The sequence below is a fragment of the Aspergillus piperis genome (genome assembly GCF_003184755.1).
Source record: "Aspergillus piperis CBS 112811 unplaced genomic scaffold BO85scaffold_16, whole genome shotgun sequence".
Lineage (NCBI taxonomy): Eukaryota > Fungi > Ascomycota > Eurotiomycetes > Eurotiales > Aspergillaceae > Aspergillus > Aspergillus piperis.
Window position 1 is genome coordinate 645290 of NW_020291606.1, and position 16029 is coordinate 661318.

The window sequence follows — 16029 nt, forward strand, 5'->3', positions numbered from 1 at the left end:
CACGTTAATTGCCAACTACCACCAAAACTCCATCGAAAGACCCCCTGCCACCTCGTGCCGAGCGAGGTCGGCTCGAATTTCAGTCTGTAGCGGTGTGCAGAAACGAAATACCGATCTACATACGATTCGCTAGCGCAAGTAGGCAACTTGCATCAATGCACAACCGGCCTTAGCCTGTTGGATACCAAAAGGAACCATAGGATGACAGCGAGTTTCGGGAAATATTCCCCCGCCCCGGTTCAAATTAAATTACTTGTCGGAGTAGCCGATTGGGGGGCTGTGACGAACTTTATTTTGACGAGTTCAAAACCAGAAGAAGATAAATTATAGACCTGCATGATTAGCGCGGAGCTAATGTTGTGTCTGGTGCCGCGGAGATTTGTGGTGGCTGGCTGTCTGTCAGTATCTGCAGAGCGGTAGATTGAATCTATGTTACTCTGGTATTAGTTCTACCGGTACACTGCTGATGATGCAGAAGTATGTGATCGGAGGCATGGACTTGTTCCTGTAGGAAGGCGTCATAGTGGCCATTCAGTAGTCGTCGTACTGAGCAGTGGTGTCTTGTCCCTTTCGCCTGCTGCTGCTCAAGAAGTTCACTACAGTGGGCAATGGACGCCTTTAAGAAAAAGTGCTTTGTGAGGTTATGATACAATGCATGAGTATCAATTATTCAATAAGCTCTGAATAACATGCTTTTACTTCATGATTTAGGGATTCAAAGCATATCTTATAGCTGCATCATAATCAGGTTTTGAATATTGTCATATTTGGATTTAAATGATACCCTGTCCCTTTTGGTAGTGATTTCCTTGATTGAATTGCTATTATATATATCTCATAAGACAGATACTTAGCTACTATTAACGACAAAGAACTGCAGACGAAAACAAAATAATCCAGTAAACATTATATGTCATGATTGAAACTAAAAGGAAAAAGAGAATCAAGACATAGATCTGTCAAAGCTTACACTACACAATTTAGTAGTTTCTTTAGATTATATGGAGTACCTTGGGATACTCTGCGACTATCGACTGTGTTGAATACACATACTGTATCTTATTATTTTGTCGTTTATTCAAACGCATTTAATTGAGTATTTTTGAATCCTGCTCATAATTACTAGCGGTGAAGGGAAATGAAGCTAACTCTAGATATTACCTGATGGCCACTATTGCTCACTGTAATTCATGCCTGGGCATCTCTGCAAAAATCATCCATCACATGTAGCCCGACGTCAGGGCCAGACGAGTCACCATTCAGACACACATTGTCATACAGATCGAAGCTAAGCAGCCACTAAGCAGACGATTTGCCCCACTGAGAGCGGGGTAGACTGTCAATCCTTTTCCCGTCCAAAAAAAAAGGGGGGGGAGGGAAGAAAAGAAGAAAAAATGACGTGTCAAATGCGCTATGGACTACGGCTTAGCATGAATAGCTAAGGTATCAGAGAGAAGCGCCCGAAACGGGAAAAGCCGCGGTCAGATCGTGAATGATAGGATGCCGTGCTCGATCTCAGCAACAACCAACGATCGACAGTCCTTCCCGGGTCCTCGGGTAGATGAATAGGCGGGCCACATTGTTGAGGAGAGCTGAAAGTGGTTCGGCAAAGCCGGCACGACGTGTGCCGTTTCAGTTCCTGCTAGTGGGGTGCTTAGCGTGGTGGGATTCTCGCAGTCCTCCACCCGCACTTTCAGCTGGCATGTCAGTGGGGAAGGAACACATTGCGATCAACTCGATGCTGTCGATTGAGTAAGTTAATGAGTCTGCAGCGTAGGACCGGTGGAGATGAGGGGGAGCGCAGGTGCACGACCGACCGGGCATTGACTATTAGTAGGGTTTCCATGCATGGGGGGTTATGAGATCTGAGCGTGGGGTATTCTTTCTTATCTTGTTTTTCATCCTTGAAGGCGTACGAGTAGCTTCGGGGCCTTTTCATAGCCTTATTTTTCATTTCCTAACAATAGCCGTCACACGTCAAACATGGCCTCAAACGGCGAGGGCTCATCCATCGCTCAGCTCTGGCAAGATGCGATCGCAGAATACGAGAAAACGACCGGCAAAGGCCTTCGCCTGGGCCAGTTCAAGAGCATGGATGAGGTGATGGCTGGAACTGAGGGCCTGTCGAACAAGTTTAGCGATTTTCGTTCCGACAAGTCCAAAGTAGGCAAGATGAGGACGGCGTTCAAGAACAATATGTGGTTGATTCAGGGCATCGTCAACACCATACAAAATGTTGGCAATGCTGCATCGGTAAGGCAAATCTACATCTGACAACAAGAGTGACTTAGTAACGATACCTACTTGGAAAGATATTTCCCCCAGCTATGCCAGCTAGTTTGATCTTCTCGGCATTCGGGCAGGTGATGGAGTCTTTTTCCACAGTGTCGGCCGACTATGACACCATCATGGGATTTTTTGAGTTTACCCATCGATTCTTCGATCGTTTGTCGATTATCGATCAGAAGATGCCGGAATTACCACCCTTCCAGAGATGCGTGAGTCGCGTTTTCTCCAGTATACTTAGGATCTGTGCTATTGCGCAGAGGTATACTAAGGAGAAACGATTCAGTAAGTTATTGTCTTATAGGCTACTCTGGACGTAAATTTACCAGACACAGGAAAATGGTTCGATGGCCTCCTAAAGGGGAACGATGGTGAACTCGCCGCCGCAAGCGAGGAGTTAGAGACGGCCATCAACGAGATGAGTCAAGCCGTTGGGCTGTCGACACTCAAAACCGTTGAGGTGATGAACACAGTCGTTGAAAGGATGAACGGGAACCTCGAGTTCCTCGTGTCGAATGCCAACCTTATCGACGAAAGAACTGCAGCGATCCAATCAAACACAGATGCCATCCGCCAACAGAACCAGGAAATCGCATCCAAACAAGACCATATGACAGACACGCAGCGGGAGATGATGGCCCAATTATCCGAGCAGTCCAAGCTACTCAACCAAGCCGTGGGATTCTTTGGGTCGCTTCAGATCGGTGATAGCTTCGGCAAGGAATTCCAGACGAGTCTGCTAAAAGTTGATGTAATCAAGCTGCGTCTCACTCGATGGGGGAAGTCCGTTGGATTAGCCAACTTGGACGACATGGGTTCTGCTAGTGGTATCAAGCTCGCACCTGAGGATATTCCGAAGGTGCAAGATCTCCTGAACGAAATTCTAGAGCTCATTGCGGACGCGGATAAGCTTTCGGGCCGCTTCAAGAAGAAGAATCCTACGGCTCTCACCATGGATCCTGATACGCATCTGGACGGTACCTCTGCCTCACTCCACCAGCAGATGGACTTACTCGCCAAGGGTCGACAGGGTAACTCAGTGTCTAACCCAGATGATGCTCTGGTTATTTACCAGATGAAGGATTTCTCGCGATTGATCGAAGATACCAATGGTTTGGTCGATAACTTGATTGAATTGTTCCCAGCAGTGAAGGATGAGCAGCGCAAGATTTGCGAGGACGAGGTCTCGCAGTTGAAGAAGGTCGAGGATGGTCTGCCGCTGTTAAAGGATGTTGCTGCTGGGCAGGATGATCTTCTGAGTGATACTGTTGTGAAGGTCATTCAGTCTACGAATACCTACAACAATAGTGTTGTTTTCTCGGGGGAAAACTTTGGTTTCCAGATTGGGAGTAATGCTGGCAGTATTAACAATGTGCGATTCAATCGATAACATTAGATTTGGACGTAATGCAATGATTGAATGATTTGTGCTTGAGCCATGTTCTATGGTTGAAAGCAGGATGAAAGCACCTCCAGAGGAATCATGTCATACATTCAGGTAAACGTCTTCATCGTAAACGATACTGCATACTACACAATCCACAATTGAATTCTCTATTCCTTGCAATGCAAACACATACTCAGACTATCATTTGACTACCAAATCAAAGTATGGACAGGTTTAAGCATTTCCGCTCACCAACCCCAAATGCTCCGGAACTGGGGACAACAACACCTCACCCACAATCGCCCGTCTCGCATTTTCCATCGCCCACTCCTCCATCTTCGCCAACGTTTCATACGTATGTGTCCCAATATGCGGCACCAAAAGCGCACGTTCATTCTTCACGAGTCTTTCATTGATCCCCGGCTCCCTCTCATACACATCCAAGCCAACAGCACCAATATGCCCACTCTCCAGGGCATCAGCCATAGCAGCCTCATCAACAATAGCACCACGAGCAGTATTGATAATAACAACGCCGCGCTTCATCTTCGCGATCTCCGCTTCACCAATTAAATGCTTCGTATTCGCATTCAACGGTACGTTGATACTGATAATATCACTCTCAGTAAGCAACTTCTCAAACGAGACGTACTCGGCCCCGGCAGACAGGTCAGCAGACAAAGGTCGACGGTTATGATAGACGGTCTTGATGCCAAAGGGCTCGCAGCGCTGTTTGATAGCGCGGCCAATTCGGCCCATGCCGAGGATACCTAGCGTCTTTCCTTGAGGGTCGTGGCCGAAACCTACGCCTTGTTTGAAGGTCCCGGCGTGAAGGGAGCGAAGTGCCGGGTTAAGATTTCGCAGAGCTCCCAGGAGTAGGAGGATAGCTAGGTCAGCGGTTGCATCTGTAACTGGGTCCGGGGCGTTGGTGACGATGATGCCTCGTTTGGCGCAGGCTTCGGTGTCGATGGGGTCGTAGCCTGTAGTCATTTGTCAGTGGGGTTTTTCTAGGATGTTACATGACTCGCGTACCTGCTCCATTGTGGAAGATGTATTTGCAGCTTGATGGGAGGCGGTTGATTAGCTCGGCATCGAACTTGCCGGCTACCTTTAGTACCATATTAGTTTACTGAGACCAGAAGTCTGTACAATGGGTGAGGGTAGTACTTACAGCACCGCTAGCGGATGTCCGATAAATGGCAAAGATGTCTTTATATTTTTCTGTGACATCTTTGAAGAACTCCTCCCGACTTTTACTTGTCACCACCTCTGTGTGAGCATGCTCCTGGAGCTTCACATAGAACGGCACTGCGTGCCTCACGGGATTGAAGAAGAGAATGCGGGGCTTAGCCGACGACATGGTTCTGATGGTGCTGCGAGGGAAAAGAGTCCACGCTGCTTTCTGTCCGAGCCTCATGTTTTATGGCTTTGTTGGCGATCAACGTATTACGTTTATCTATCTTTAATTTGATCTTTGAAGGAAAGATTAACCATGGCGGTTGTCTGTCCCGAGCAGGGCATTTGCCGTCGGAGTAGGTTACGGCTAAACCTCCTCCACCCATGGTTCAGATTTCGGTGCCATGGCAAAACGTTTAGGCTCATCCTCACAACATTCGATGCTCATGTTATGTACTATGTATTACTTTGTACATTCTGAATGCATGTTTATGGAGCAATCTGGGGTAATTTTGCGGGGTATAGCCAAGTTTCTGAGCTTCGTAGCGTCTGATTCCGCATGATGCTTGACAGTACGTGTCTTTGTTGAATGTTATGGGAGTGTGTAAGATACTATACGCTGTGTTATTTAAGAACTGCTTTTAGATCCTTTTATTTTATTGTTCTCTTCTATCAAGAGACTCGCTGGATCTCATAATCAGAGGCTATTCGTTCATGTGCACAGTTTCATCAAAATATATATTGCACCCATCGTGTCTACCACCACTTCCTCGTCAATATGACTTTCGCAAGTCTCACCGGCTCATCGTTAGCTAGAGCCCGTATATGTCTTATAGTTGCCCCTGCATTTCTCCTATACGGCTACAATCAATCCAATATAGGTGGAGTGCTCGATTACCCGTCATTCATCAAGTACTTTCCACCGATAGATACGAGTAACACCACTGGTTCCATCAAGAACCACAATGCAACCATCCAGGGCATGTTCACACATCCATACTCCCAACAATGTTCCTAACCATCTATTTCATAGGAACCGTCGTCGCCATATACACCATCGGATGCCTCATCGGCGCCCTCTCGATCACCCAGCTCGGGAACCGCATCGGACGACGCAAATCCCTCATGATCGTTGCTGCAGTAGCTACCATCGGTCTAGTCATACAGGCTACGTCCTACCATATAGCTCAACTTGTCGTGGGACGTATAGTTTCCGGGATCGGGATTGGTGGTGTGAACGCTGTCGTCCCAGTTTGGCAGAGCGAGTGCACAAAGCCCAAGAGTCGAGGGAAGAATGTCGTTGTTATCGGCGTTTTCATTGCCTCAGGAGTTGCCGTGGCTAGCTGGGTGAACGTGGGTCTCTCATTTGTAGAAGAGAGTGAGGTATCCTGGCGCCTCCCTCTGACACTACCAATCGTCTTCACCCTGCTGCTCCTGGCATTTACCATGTCCTTCCCTGAATCACCACGCTGGCTCATCAGCAAAGGCCTCAAGGCAGAAGCCCGCGCCGCCATGCACGCACTAGCCGACAAGCACATAGTTAGCTACGAAGCGATTGACGCCGAAATCGAAACCATCTCTCTCGCTCTCCGAGAATCATCTACATCAGAATACGGTTTCGTCAACTTCTTCAAACGGGGACCTCAACGCCTGTTCTACCGTCTCTTCCTCGCCGTTGCCGTCAACTTCAGCGCTCAAATGACTGGTGCCAACGTGATAACCTACTACGGAAAAACCATCTTCCAAGAATCCCTAGGCCTCGAAGCAGAGAAAGCAGCTATCCTGAGCGCCGGCGTCCTAACATGGAAAATCTTCGCTGCTCTCTCGGCCTACCTCTCCGTTGACCGCTTCGGCCGCAAACCACTCTTCATCGTGTCCGCGTTGGGGATGGGTACATCTATGGCCGGACTCACTGGAACAGTCTGGGCAATTGATGACCGGTACACGTACGGTGCTAGTATCGCAGCGACGTTTTTTCTCTTCTTCTACATGTCTTTCTTCCCGCTTGGGTTCTTGGCTGCTAATTTCTTGTATGCGGCGGAGATCGCACCCCAAGAGCTGAGGATTCATTTGGCGGCGATTGGAACGGCGACCCATTGGTTGTTTAATTTTGTCATTGCAGAGATTACGCCCATTGCGTTTGCGACGATCAGGTGGAGGTATTATATTGTGTATGCGGTGATTGGATTTAGTGTTGCTCTTATGGTTTATTTCGTCTTTCCGGAGACGAAGGGTCGATCGCTGGAGGAGATGGATCGATTATTTGGTGATCCGGAACATTGGTGGAAGGTTACTGTATATTCGAGGGAGATGATGGGAATGGAAATGGTGGAGGTGGATGGGGATGATGTGAAGATGGACGCGAGTCATATTGAGAAGGCTTAGTTGATATGAAGGAAAGAAACGGTTAAGCAATGAGCCGCAATCAAACACGCGTCTGTCTGGAATGGGACTAGTTCACGTTGCACCAACACGTGCTGGCCACTAGCCTGAATGAGGCAATGCCTATGCTTGTGGCCGCTAACAGCAATTCGCTGCCTGAGGATTATGGCTACTCGGGTTTTAAGCCGTCTTAAAAGCCGACAGGAATCAGGTATAAGAGAGTCTGCACTTGAGCAGGATTCCCTTCTTTCTTTTCGTTTACTATAATATCAATTCCATTCTACTAGGATCAGACACTCCTCAAACGTTTGTTTTGTGCTCTGAAATCAATCGCTGCAAGATGGCAGCCAAAGAAGGAGGTATGTCTCCCTTCCGTGATGCGGACCCATCCATCTGCACGCCAGCCCTATGGAACATCAACACCAGCCAAGACCCTAACTAAATATCACTCAACCATCCACAGAATCAGTCCCGTCGGAGGCCGCTCCATCCCAAGTATCCCTCAACGACACAAGACGACTCTTCCCAGACCAAGATGCCCACCTAGTTAGTCTGCTCCCCATACCAATATCATCCACATACTAACAGTGATATACTACTATAGGTAACATGGGCCATGGACGACCGCGAAAACCCCAAGAACTGGAGCATGAGCAAGAAATGGGCCGTAACCATCACCGTATCGCTCTTCACCTTCATCTCTCCCGTCTCCTCCTCCATGATCTCCCCGGCCTTGACCAAAATCGCGAAAGAACTTAACATCACCTCAGAGGTGGAATCCGAATTAAGTCTCTCCGTCTTTGTTCTCGCCTACGCTGTCGGCCCGCTATGCTTCGGCCCGCTATCCGAACTCTTCGGTCGGGCCTACGTCCTACAATGCAGTAACCTATGCTACGTGGCCTGGAACCTGGGATGCGGGTTCGCGCAGACTTCGGGGCAGTTGATCGCGTTTCGCTTCATGAGTGGCATTGCGGGAAGTGCGCCGTTGGCTATCGGCGGTGGTGTTCTCAGGTATGCCCTTCCACTTCCTTTCTTTATACCCATCCCCTTCTTTAATCAGACAACTAACATTGTGAAAGCGACTGCTGGAATGCCGACCAACGCGGCAAAGCAGTCGGTATCTACAGCCTTGCCCCCCTCCTCGGCCCCGTCGTTGGCCCCATCGCGGGCGGCTTCATCGCTGAAACAACTACCTGGAGGTGGGTCTTCTGGGCTACTAGCATCGCGGGCGCCGTGATTCAACTAATCGGGCTGGCCTTCCTGCCCGAGACATACGCGCCGACGCTGCTAAAGCGACGCGCCCGAACTCTACGCCAGAAGACCGGTGATGAAGCATACCACACTGAGGCAGACACCCAGAACACAAGTCTGATGTCGACGTTGCAACGCGCCCTCGTTAGACCATTCATTCTCCTTACTACGCAGCCCATCGTGCAGGTCATTGCGCTGTACATGGCGTACCTCTTCGGGCTATTCTACCTCCTCCTCTCAACCTTCCCCCAGGTCTGGGAAAACGTCTACGGCGAGAGCGTCGGCATCGGCGGTCTGAACTACATTTCCCTGGGCATTGGGTTCGTGCTTGGTGCTCAGGTCAACGCGCGCGCTAGCGACCGCATCTACAAACAGCTTAAGGCGAAGCGGAATAACACCGGTCTTCCTGAGTTCCGGATCCCTGCTATGTTCGTGGGCTCGTTGTTCATCCCCGTCGGGTTGTTCTGGTATGGGTGGAGTGTGCAAGCACATATCCATTGGATTATGCCTAACATTGGCATCGTGTTGTTCAGTATTGGGAGCATTGTGTGTCTGCAGTGTATGCAGACGTATGTGATTGATAGTTATACGAGGTTTGCGGCGAGTGGGTTGGCGGCTGCGGTGGTGTTGAGGAGTCTGGCGGGGTTTAGTTTTCCGTTGTTTGCGCCGTATATGTATAACAAGTTGCAGTATGGGTGGGGCAATAGCTTGCTTGGGTTTCTGAGTATTGGGATTGGGGTGCCGGCGCCTTGGGTGTTTTGGTTTTGGGGAGCGAAGTTGAGGGGGATGTCGAGATATGCTTCTGGTTGAAATTTCTCTCTTTGGTGTTGAGTGTGTGATTTGTCGTTTTTGTTGGTTCGGATTGGTTATGTATTAGATCTCCTCTCTCTTTTTACTCTCGTATGTCGTGTTTGGATGAAAAGTCAGAGATGTTTTTGTTGGATAAGCTGGCATAGCTATTAATAGCAGTTCTAAGAATACCAATCTAAGAATACCAATCTACTTTCCTTATTAGCTACTTACACCTTCCCATGAACATCTACTCATCATAGAAAGAAGCCTCTCAATAGATATTCCATTCTTTTCTTTTCATTGCATTTCATATTTCTATACTTAATCGAGCCGACCTAGGTAAGATGCTAGCTATGCAGGCGCTTCACCGTTTGAAGCAAAGAATATGGCCCCGAACGCCGAATATTCCATGAACCGTCATGGAAATACATCCACTATAGTAGTACTTGAGAGACATACATACCCTTTCTGTGGACCCTGGTTTTACCACCATATCAATAATGCCAAGTCCCAATATAACAAAGATATATTAGTTTACTAATCATGGGTATGGACTCCAACTGAAAGATTTTGAGTCCTTGTAATTTAAGGTGTCTAACATCATTCTTCTTATGCTCTAGTAACCCCTTTCCGTAGCCCCCTTCATACCTATCCGCCGTAAAACCTTTCGAAATTAGTTCCTGCATTTACTCTGATATTCTAATCAAGTGCTCGGAAATGATAGGTCACAGCAATGCAATTACTCTCTACTCCTCTAGTTACAATGTCCAACAATACAAGAAGCAAACAGCCAAAACCAACAAAAGGCCAAACATCAGCAATATTGCTCCAACCATCCCGTCAAGTCCCCCACTGTAGGACACTCCAAGAACAACGAACTCTTAATCTCCAATCCCATCTCACTCCTCAACTTCTCCGACAGCACCAGCGACATGAGTGAATCCACACCCAGCTGCACGAATGCCGCGTCCGCAGTAAGCTCTGCCACACCCAGGCCTGTCTCGTTGGCTATCAATTCCAGACACTTACCGGCCACACCGGTCACTGCTGATGCATCGGCAACGGGGGCCTCCTGTTCAGTTGTGGGGGTTGCGACGCCGCTGGATGAGGGAGAGGATGAGCTGCTAGCTGTCGAGGGTGCAGCGGATGTGAGATTAGGAAGGTGGTGCTGGACTTGCTTCTGCTCTGTCTTGGCCGGCTGGGAAGTAACAGTCTCCGTGGGTGTAGGAGTGGGGGGTTGCTTCTTCACCACCGGAGCAGCGGCAGGAGCAGGAGCAGGAGCAGCATGTGCAGCGGCGTTCTTGTTCGGCGAGAAGAACCGATCCATCAACAAGCGGGGCACTCTACGGAACTTGAGCTGCTCCACGACACCGATGATTTTGTCCTCGCGGAGGATGTACAAGTCACCCGCGTACATGTGGGCCTCGTCCGGCATGGGGAACATGCGGACATAGTTACGGTACTTGCCTCCGGGGATCAAAGGCTCCGTCATGCGGCAGCTACCGCAGCCAGGGGTGACGTAGAAGAAATCCCTAGTGTTGGAGGCGTCACTCCCGTTCATTACCAGGCCTGCCAGGTGCGAGACGCTGTCGATCCAGTGGGGAGGGGTGTGCCAGGTGCCGTGGCGGTCGGTGGTAAGGGTAATGTCGGAGAAGGCCTCGTGGTCGTGGATGACGACGCGGTCCATGCCACGATAGCGGGGGGCGTAGTCGACGACGTTCTTGAAGAGGGCGTAAGCGAGCGGCTTGGAAAGTGTGCTGGCTTTGTTCTCCGCGGCCATGTGCTGCAGGGCGTCGATGCGGCCCTGGATGAGGTGGGTGATGCGAGACCATTCCGTGGACCAGACAGCGCCGGTTGGGTCGGCAGGGTACTTGATGCTGCCGGTGGCGAAGGGGGCTGCGGCGCGCTGATTGGTGGTGGCATCGACGTCGTACCAGGCGAGGGACATATGGCGGGTGGGAAGGTCGAGATGGGCTTCAAGGGCCAGTGGTTGCGGGGTGTTCGAGTTGGTGTTGGCAACTTGGGCGTGTTGGACTTCGAAGTCGCACAGGTCCATGAGGACGTTGTCAGTGCCCGGAACCAAGCGACGGTATAGGTGCTCGCCGACGGTCATCGCCATGTCTGTCCAGATGGAGGAGGTGGCGACGCCACAATTGTTCATGGTGTGGCCGTGTACGGCTTCGAGGAAGTCGGGGTGCTGAATGTCGGAGATGGCCTTGAAAGTGGCAGTGGTCTTGTCGACAGATTCCTCGGTGACTTGGTGGATCAGGGAGGTGCGCAGAGAAGAGACCGACGGAACATCGGTGATAGCGCGCTTTTGGCTGCTGCCGTTCTTGATATGCGCCTTGTCCAGGGTCCAGGTTCCCAGGTACTGGATCCAGTAGTTGACCTCGTTCCAGCGGTACTTGGGCAAGCGGAGCAGAGAGTAGGCCTGCTCGTCGGGACGGAAGTACTCGGCCCAAGAGGGAGTGCGGCCAGCCAAGTGCAGCGTGCAGAGGCTCTTCGCCATGGTGGCAAAGTTGTCCTCGTTTCGGCGGCAGGAGGAGACGATACGTGCGCCAGGCACCAGGCTGCGCACGAAGCTGGCGCAGATGGGGTGCGGGCCGATGTCGACCCAGAGAGTCTGGTTGTTGACGATGCCGAGCTCCTGGGCGGCGTCGATGGCAGTCGCAAACTGGACGGGCTCGCGGGTGGCCCGCACGATGTACTCTGGGTTGATGGACTTGCCGTCGAAAACGACGCTGCCCAACAGGGGAGAGAGGACGGGGACGCTGGGGGTCTTGAAGGGCACGGCGGCGACGGCCTTGGCGAGGCGTTCCCGGACGGCGTCCATCTGCGCGGTGTGGAAGGCAAAGGGAACTTCGACGTTGACACACTTGATGCCTTCAGGCTCGAGCTTCTCGCGGATAGCATTAAGGTCTGGGATCGATCCGCCAATGACGGTGTCCTGGTGTGTGTTCTGGCAGGACAGCTCGTAAGTGGGTGCATCAGGGCCGGTTCCAACCAGACGCTCAATGTCAGTGATGGTAGCGCGCACCGAGAGCATGGCGTGGCTGCCGGGGGTGCAATGTTCCTCGATGAGCTGGGCTCGGTGGCCAACCAGGTAGAGAGCATCCGCCGTGGAGAGCACGCCGGCGACAGCCAGGGCGGCATATTCGCCCAGACTGTGGCCGATCACGGCGTGAGGAGCAGGAATTCCCAGGAGGAGCAGCCAGAGCCGAGCCAGGGCAATCTCCACGATCACAATGCTGAGCTGCGTGACCAGGGCCGTAGCAGTTCCCTCTTCCACCTCACCAAGGATGACCGGCACAATAGAGGGAAATCCCAGTCGCTGGGACAGGTGGTCAAGCTGGCGCACTTCAGCGCGGAAGGAAGGCAGAGCCTGGAAAAGACCCTGCGCCAGTCCAGCGTAGTATGCACCCTGGCCGGTGAAAGTGAACACCACAGGGGGAGCTTCGGTGGGAATAGGCCGGATTTGAGACACAGCGTCGTTGTTCACGGCGTTGCGCAGGAACTTTTGCAGGGCGGGAATATCGCTGACAGCAGTGGCCACGCGCCAGCTGTGGTGCATGCGCCGCGCACAGGTCGTGTATGATAGGTCACCAAGATCGGTTCCCGGCTTCTCGTCGAGGTAGGCAAGGAGAGTCTCCAAGTTGGCAGCCAAGGACTTCTTCGACTTGGCGGAGATGACTACCGGGTGCGTCGAGCGCTCCTCACGGGCCACAGTCACCTGCTTCTCAGGGGCATCTTCCAATACCAGGGTTGTGTTACCACCGTGCGCACCGAAAGAGTTCACAATGGCGCGGCGAATCTGGCCTGCAGCCCGGGGCCAGGCAGTCTTGCTTCGAGGCAAATGGACCTGGCGCTGCTCGAGGTCCGTGGGAATGGCCGGGTTGATGACAGTGGGGATACCGATGTGAGCAGGAATCTCGTTTTTCTGGTACATAAGCAGCACCTTGAGCAGGGAAGCAATACCAGCGGCCGCCTCGCCATGTCCGATATTACTTTTCACCGCGCCCAAGTACAGCGGCTGGTCGGCCCGACGACGATGATTCCGGGGAGCGAAGACATCTAACACCGATTCAGCCTCCTGAGCGTCGCCTGCCTGGGTACCGGTGCCGTGCAGCTCAACATAGCTCACATCCAGCGGGTTGACAGCCGCTTGGTGCAGCACCTGGGTATAGTTCTCCTTCTGGGCGCCAGCATGGGGGTGGGTAATGGAGATAGCCTCCGCCGAATGGTTGGTGGCAGCGGATAGCACAACAGCCAGAATATTATCATTGTCTGCTTCCGCATCTTCGAGACGCTTGATCACAACAGAGCCAACACCGTCGGCACGGCAGTAGCCGTCAGCAGACTGATCCCAGACCTTGCACTGGCCGGTGCGTGACAGGAAGTGGCCGTTGCCCAGACCAGCGTAGTTATCGGGGTCAGTAATGATGTTCAGTCCGCCGGCCAGAACAGTATCAGCTTCACCGGCCCACAGGGCAGAGCAAGCTGCCTGGACGGCAGCCAAACCGCTAGAGCAGGCTGTGTCCAGGTTAAAGGACGGGCCGCCAAACTTGAAGAAGTAGTTGATGCGACCGTTGGCAAAGGCACGCTCACCACCAGGCACGGCGTAGGTGCCGATGTTCTGAGACGCGTTCAGCTCACGCCAGTCGTCACTGGCCTGTCCGTAGAAGGTGGCAATGCGCTTGGGGTTGGATGAGGGCGTGCGGCCAGAGACCACACCTGCCATCTCCAGGGCTTCGTAAGCGGTGACAAGGGCAAGACGATGCATAGGGTCAGTCTGCTCAGCCTCCCGGGGGGACATGTTGAAGAATCCGGCATCGAAGAGTCCGGGCTGGTCGATGAAGTTGCCAAAGGGAGTGCGCGTGGCGTTCTCGGTCTCGCCAGTCGGGTCGTAGTGCGTTTCAAGGTCAAAGCGATCCGCAGGCACCGTCGTGTGAGTATCGCGACCTTGTGCAAGCAGCTCCCAGAAGAGGTCGAGATCATTAGCGCCGCCGGGCATGCGACAGGCCATCCCAACAATGGCCAGCTTCGAGTCTGCGCACGACTTGGGCTGACGTGCACCGTAGTCCTGGAACACCCAGGGGATAAGGTCGGTCGTGCTGATGGTCCGGTCAGGGAAGCAAGCCTCCAGAGCTTTCAACAGACCCTTAAACACTAGCGAAGTGCGGTAAGTTTCAATTTGACACTGTGCAGTCTCGGCACAGCGCTCAGTACGGTCGAGGATACCAGCCGTGATGTTGTCCAGAAAGATGGTGCCAGTCAGCAGCTCTGTGCTGATGGCGCGGAACAGCTCAGCGGCCGTGGTGGCCTCGAAGGGCTGTCCAGACCGCGACGAGAGTAGTGCCAGCTGCACCGGCCGAGAGGTGGGGATGACGGATCCACTGGGGTGAAGAACACGATGGATGGTCTCCTCATCATAGAGATGGGCCGCATGGCAGAGACCATCATACACAGGAAGGGCAAGAGACTTAGAGTAGCGCAGGCGCTGAGAGGCCCGGAAGGCGGCACGGATGCGCGAGGGTGGGCCGCTGACACTGACAGAGGTCTTGTCGGCAGCACTGATGAACACCTTGAGCAGCTCGGGAGTGCCCGTCTCCGTGTTGTATCGCGACAGCTCCTCCTGCAGGTCGGATGCTGTCTCGCCGGTGACAACATGGGCCCAGCTGAGCAAGCTGCCGTCTGCCTGGGGAGCTTCCAACTTGCGGGAGATATCGTGGACGTAGACGCCCAGGCGGAAGGAGACCCGCACACACTCAGCACCGTTCTGGACCACCTCAGCCAAGTGAGTGGACAATGCAACACCAGCGGCGGCGAGCAGGCCAATACTAAGACCAGCCAAGGTGGTACGGTCTGCGGAGAGGTCCCAGACACGCTCCTCGGCCTCGTAGTGGCCAATAAACATTCCCAATTCCAGAATGGTCAGCAGGGCGCTTTCCATAGCAGCTCCCAGAGGGCCTTGACGAAAGTCGACCTCGGTTAGGGGCATCAAATTTTCGAAATGAGGCACCAGCTTCTTCAGCGGCTCGGGAAGCTGGGCAACTTCATTCTGGAGCACGCGAGTGGACTCCTCCAGAAAGGTTGCCAGCTGGCGAAAGCGCCGGTCCTTGCCGTGTCGGTGCAGACCGCGGAAGAGGGTCTTGAGATCGTCATTGGGGAATTCGTTTCCGAAGAAGACCAGCTTCGTAGGGGCAGACATGGTAATTTATTGGTTGATTGAATTAGATTCGTTTGAGTGAGAGGGTTTGTGGTTTTGAGGAGAGAGGTAATTGCTTTGCTTTGCTGTGCTGTGATGTGCTGTGTTGGACTGAGACGATATTTTCAGCAACGGCGAGGTTTAATGCTCTCTATATACCCTTCGTCGTCTCAGCAAAATGAGTCTGAATCTGCGACCGAATCTCGTGAATTTCTTCATGTCCGTTTCGGACAATGAAGCTGAGTCGATTCAGCATCATCATCTCATCATCATCGCGATGCAGAATGGGGCCATTGTCGGACGGCGTAGTGACATCGCTCGGGTTTTGATTCTGAATCCTGCAGGATCCCTCGGCAGATAAAAGTCGGATTTTAAACTTTGATTCAGGTACTCTGAGAGGAATGATGGGGTTCGTGGGATTGGATGTTGAAGAAAAGTGGCAGGATCGGACGGACAAATGGGGCTGATGTCAGATTTGCTCGGATGGCATGGCCTCCACGTGTGTCCGATTAAACTCCGTTCCAGAACCAAAATAGAAGTATTGAAGATA

General features: G+C 52.2%; 5 protein-coding genes across 5 annotated transcripts; 3 read left to right on the forward strand and 2 right to left on the reverse strand.

Annotated features, from left to right (window-relative positions):
* The first annotated feature begins 1713 nt into the window (after window positions 1-1713).
* Window positions 1714-3708, forward strand: BO85DRAFT_522214 (uncharacterized protein). The gene is made up of 3 exons (XM_025665245.1): window positions 1714-2253; window positions 2313-2571; window positions 2622-3708. The coding sequence occupies exons 1-3, from the start codon at window positions 1984-1986 to the stop codon at window positions 3674-3676; spliced, it is 1584 nt and encodes a 527-aa protein (XP_025513287.1). The 5' UTR covers window positions 1714-1983; the 3' UTR covers window positions 3677-3708.
* Window positions 3709-3816: 108 nt separating this feature from the next.
* BO85DRAFT_451680 (D-mandelate dehydrogenase-like dehydrogenase) lies at window positions 3817-5131 on the reverse strand. The gene is made up of 3 exons (XM_025660645.1): window positions 4845-5131; window positions 4706-4781; window positions 3817-4653 (listed from the first exon to the last, which is right to left on the reverse strand). The coding sequence occupies exons 1-3, from the start codon at window positions 5031-5033 to the stop codon at window positions 3908-3910; spliced, it is 1011 nt and encodes a 336-aa protein (XP_025513288.1). The 5' UTR covers window positions 5034-5131; the 3' UTR covers window positions 3817-3907.
* A 576-nt stretch (window positions 5132-5707) lies between these two features.
* On the forward strand, window positions 5708-7234 carry BO85DRAFT_479818 (sugar transporter; the record flags this gene model as incomplete). Its single annotated transcript, XM_025662975.1, has 1 exon — window positions 5708-7234. Exon 1 carries the CDS (start codon window positions 5858-5860, stop codon window positions 7232-7234), a length of 1377 nt encoding a protein of 458 aa, XP_025513289.1. The 5' UTR covers window positions 5708-5857.
* Window positions 7235-7571: 337 nt separating this feature from the next.
* BO85DRAFT_470663 (MFS transporter) lies at window positions 7572-9478 on the forward strand (the record flags this gene model as incomplete). Its single annotated transcript, XM_025662414.1, has 4 exons — window positions 7572-7590; window positions 7695-7777; window positions 7836-8242; window positions 8311-9478. 4 exons carry the CDS (start codon window positions 7572-7574, stop codon window positions 9290-9292), a joined length of 1491 nt encoding a protein of 496 aa, XP_025513290.1. The 3' UTR covers window positions 9293-9478.
* Window positions 9479-9992: 514 nt separating this feature from the next.
* nscA (non-reducing polyketide synthase nscA) lies at window positions 9993-15698 on the reverse strand (the record flags this gene model as incomplete). The annotated part of the gene is made up of 2 exons (XM_025662415.1): window positions 9993-15464; window positions 15639-15698. 2 exons carry the CDS (start codon window positions 15696-15698, stop codon window positions 10089-10091), a joined length of 5436 nt encoding a protein of 1811 aa, XP_025513291.1. The 3' UTR covers window positions 9993-10088.
* Window positions 15699-16029: the final 331 nt, after the last annotated feature.

Bases quoted from the DNA above. Each gene is read 5' to 3' on its own strand.
- BO85DRAFT_522214 (XM_025665245.1), top strand. From the start codon at position 1,984: ATGGCCTCAAACGGCGAGGGCTCATCCATCGCTCAGCTCTGGCAAGAT. The intron at 2,254-2,312 runs GTAAGGCAAATC...CTACTTGGAAAG, and splicing joins ATGTTGGCAATGCTGCATCG to ATATTTCCCCCAGCTATGCC. The intron at 2,572-2,621 runs GTAAGTTATTGT...TACCAGACACAG, and splicing joins TACTAAGGAGAAACGATTCA to GAAAATGGTTCGATGGCCTC.
- BO85DRAFT_451680 (XM_025660645.1), bottom strand. From the start codon at position 5,033: ATGTCGTCGGCTAAGCCCCGCATTCTCTTCTTCAATCCCGTGAGGCAC. The intron at 4,782-4,844 runs GTAAGTACTACC...ATGGTACTAAAG, and splicing joins GGACATCCGCTAGCGGTGCT to GTAGCCGGCAAGTTCGATGC. The intron at 4,654-4,705 runs GTACGCGAGTCA...AAATGACTACAG, and splicing joins CATCTTCCACAATGGAGCAG to GCTACGACCCCATCGACACC.